Source organism: Peromyscus californicus, unplaced genomic scaffold, assembly GCF_007827085.1.
Source record: "Peromyscus californicus insignis strain IS unplaced genomic scaffold, ASM782708v3 Scaffold_7__1_contigs__length_154581171, whole genome shotgun sequence".
Classification (NCBI taxonomy): Eukaryota; Metazoa; Chordata; class Mammalia; order Rodentia; family Cricetidae; genus Peromyscus; species Peromyscus californicus.
Window position 1 is genome coordinate 62748878 of NW_026294595.1, and position 2801 is coordinate 62751678.

Here is a 2801-nt window from a genome sequence, read left to right on the forward strand (position 1 = left end):
CTTTTGTGGGGTTTCCTGAGTCCTGAAGGGAGGGGGTTGATAAAGACATTTTTATTTTTACTTTTAAGTTTTTTTTAATAATTATTTTTCTTTACACTATAGGTTTGTTATGGCTTCTGGTTTTGTATTTTTATGGGATTTCTGAGCATGCAAAAATAAGTGAGTCTCTGCATCTATATCTGTTTCTTGTGCCTTTGCTTGGTCTCTTTCCCTTCTGTTTGTTAGTTTTGCTCTAGTCCAATTTGTTTTTTTCTTTCATATTATTGCATATCATTATTATCCCTTAATTGCCTGTTTGTTTTCTAATGAGGGACAGAAAGGAGGTGGATCCAGATGGAAGGGGAGGTGGAGAAGAACTGGGATGAGTTGAGGAAGGGGGAACTATAATCAGAATACATTGTGTGAGAAAGAATTTATTTCAATAAAAAATATAAAGAAAAGAGAGGACACAGAAATGTTTGATTTTATAATGAACAGATTTCCATTGAACACCAATTAGGTATAAGACATTAAGCTCATTTTACTAATATTGGGGGAAAAGACCAAGAGTGAAAGTCTGTTTGTTTATTAAAATCATTTTCTTAGTTCTCTTATCGCAGAAGTCTGATTTCTACCATCTATGACTTTCTTCAGGGCATATTTCACATCCTTGTTCCTGAGGCTGTAGATCAAAGGGTTCAACATGGGGATGATGACTGTGTAGAAGACAGATGCCATCTTATCTGTATCAAGAGAGTGTTCGGAACTTGGCTGTAAGTACATAAAGATAAGAGTTCCATAAAAGATGCTCACAGCCATCATATGAGAGCTGCAGGTAGAAAAGGCTTTGCGTCTTCCTTCAGCTGAGCGCATCCTGAGAATGGCAGAAATAATGAACATGTAGGAGACAGAAACAATCAGAACAGAAGAAATGAAGGTGATTCCAGCACAGGTCAAAATAGACAGCTGTTTATAGTGAGTGTCAGAGCAAGTTAGCCTGAGAAGAGGCATGTCATCACAGTAGAAGTGATTGATGACATTGGAATGACAGTAGCACAGGCGGAAGGTGAGAAGAGTGTGAACCAGTGCCATCAGGAAGCTGTAGCTGTAGGGCACAACTACAAGCTGAATGCAGATTCCGGGGGACATTGTGACCGTATACAGCAGAGGATTACAAATGGCTGCATATCTGTCATATGCCATAGAAGCCAGTAACAAGCACTCTGATACCATGAATGTGAGGAAGCAGCCTAATTGGGCAGCACACGCATTGAAGGATATGAAATTTTTGCTATACAGGAAATTCCCAAGCATCTTGGGTGTAATGACAGAAGAGTAGCAGAAATCAACAAAAGCCAGGTTGCTGAGGAAAAAGTACATGGGTGTGTTGAGTCTTGCATCTGTTCTAATGACCAGAATCAGTCCCAGGTTGCCTATTGCTGTGAAAAGATAGATGGATATGAATACCACAAAGAGGGGCATCTTCAACTCCTGGCGATCTGTCAGGCCCAAAAGAATGAACTGTGTGACTTGGGTGCAGTTTGTCTGAGCCATGAGTCTTCAGGACATCTGTAGAAGTAGAGAAAAATCCAAATGATACATTTCCACTTTGCATAGCACAAGTGGTATTCAGTACTTTACTATCTCCTAAAAAGAGATGTTTTTCTAGTCTTGGAAACCCAAATTGTGTACAGGTTTTATTTCTATGGAACACACCAACATCACCATTTTCTTTTTCTTTCCTTTTTTTTTTTTTTTTTTTTTTTGGTTTCTTAAAAGACAAGGGTCTTGCTGTTTAGCCCATTCTAGTCCAAGCTCTGAATCTTTAGGCTGGTGTCATAAACCTTAACCATCAAATGTCATCTCTAAAGCCTGAGAAAGAGAATGGTCAAAGGAAAGGACTATTTATTTCTTTAACCTTATAATATCTTCTGGAATAGCATTTATATTTGTTTTCCAAGGAATTTGTACATTTCTTTACAGATCAATTTACAAGTGATATTCTTTTTCATGGTTTTTAATGTCTTATTCTAAAAAGAATATTTGAGCTGTGCTGTTAACATTATTTTCCTGTTATAACTGAAGTTGAATATCTTTGTCTTCCTTATCAATATTGCCTAAATTTTATAATTAAATTTTTGCATATCTAAAAGATCACATCTTTTTTCTTCTGCTATTTATCATCTTTTATTCTCCATACTTCCTTTCTGTATTAATTTTACTTCTAAAAAGCTAAAATTTTCTTATAAAAACCTACAAATTGTTTTACTTTTTCTAAAATTACTCTAAAAATACATTTTAAAATAAGTCTACATTTCTTTAAGAGTACACAAATACTTTTGTGTGGTAATAGCTATTGTTCAACTCATTAGAATACATCCTCATTGTTTTAAAATAGTATGTGCATTGAGCAATTCATGTCTTAGTCAGGGTTTCTATTGCTATGATAAAATACCATAACTAAAAGCAACTTGGGGAGACATGATTAGTTTCATCATTTGTGTCCAGATCACAGTTCATCATGAAGGGAAATCAGGGCAGGAACCTAGGGGCTGGAATTGGAAAAGAGATCATGGCAGGATGGTCTGCATACTGGTGTGCTCCTCATGGTTTATTCAGCCTGTATTGTTATACCATCCAGTACAACCTGCCTAGGTATGGCACCTCCCATAGTGGGATGGTCCCTCCCACATCAATCATCAAACAAAAAACAGAATTAAATTAATAATAATAATCATACTACTAATAATGATGATAATACAAGCTTGCCTACAGGGCAATCCTATGAAGCCATTTTCTCAATAATATTCCTTCTTCTTAGA

General features: G+C 36.2%; 1 protein-coding gene across 1 annotated transcript; it reads right to left on the reverse strand.

The window, feature by feature from the left end:
- Positions 1-573: 573 nt before the first annotated feature.
- LOC128101804 (olfactory receptor 1044-like) lies at positions 574-1533 on the reverse strand. The gene has a single exon (XM_052725188.1). The coding sequence runs from the start codon at positions 1531-1533 to the stop codon at positions 574-576; it is 960 nt and encodes a 319-aa protein (XP_052581148.1).
- Positions 1534-2801: the final 1268 nt, after the last annotated feature.

Coding starts and splice junctions, on each gene's coding strand:
- LOC128101804 (XM_052725188.1), bottom strand. CDS start 1,533: ATGGCTCAGACAAACTGCACCCAAGTCACACAGTTCATTCTTTTGGGC.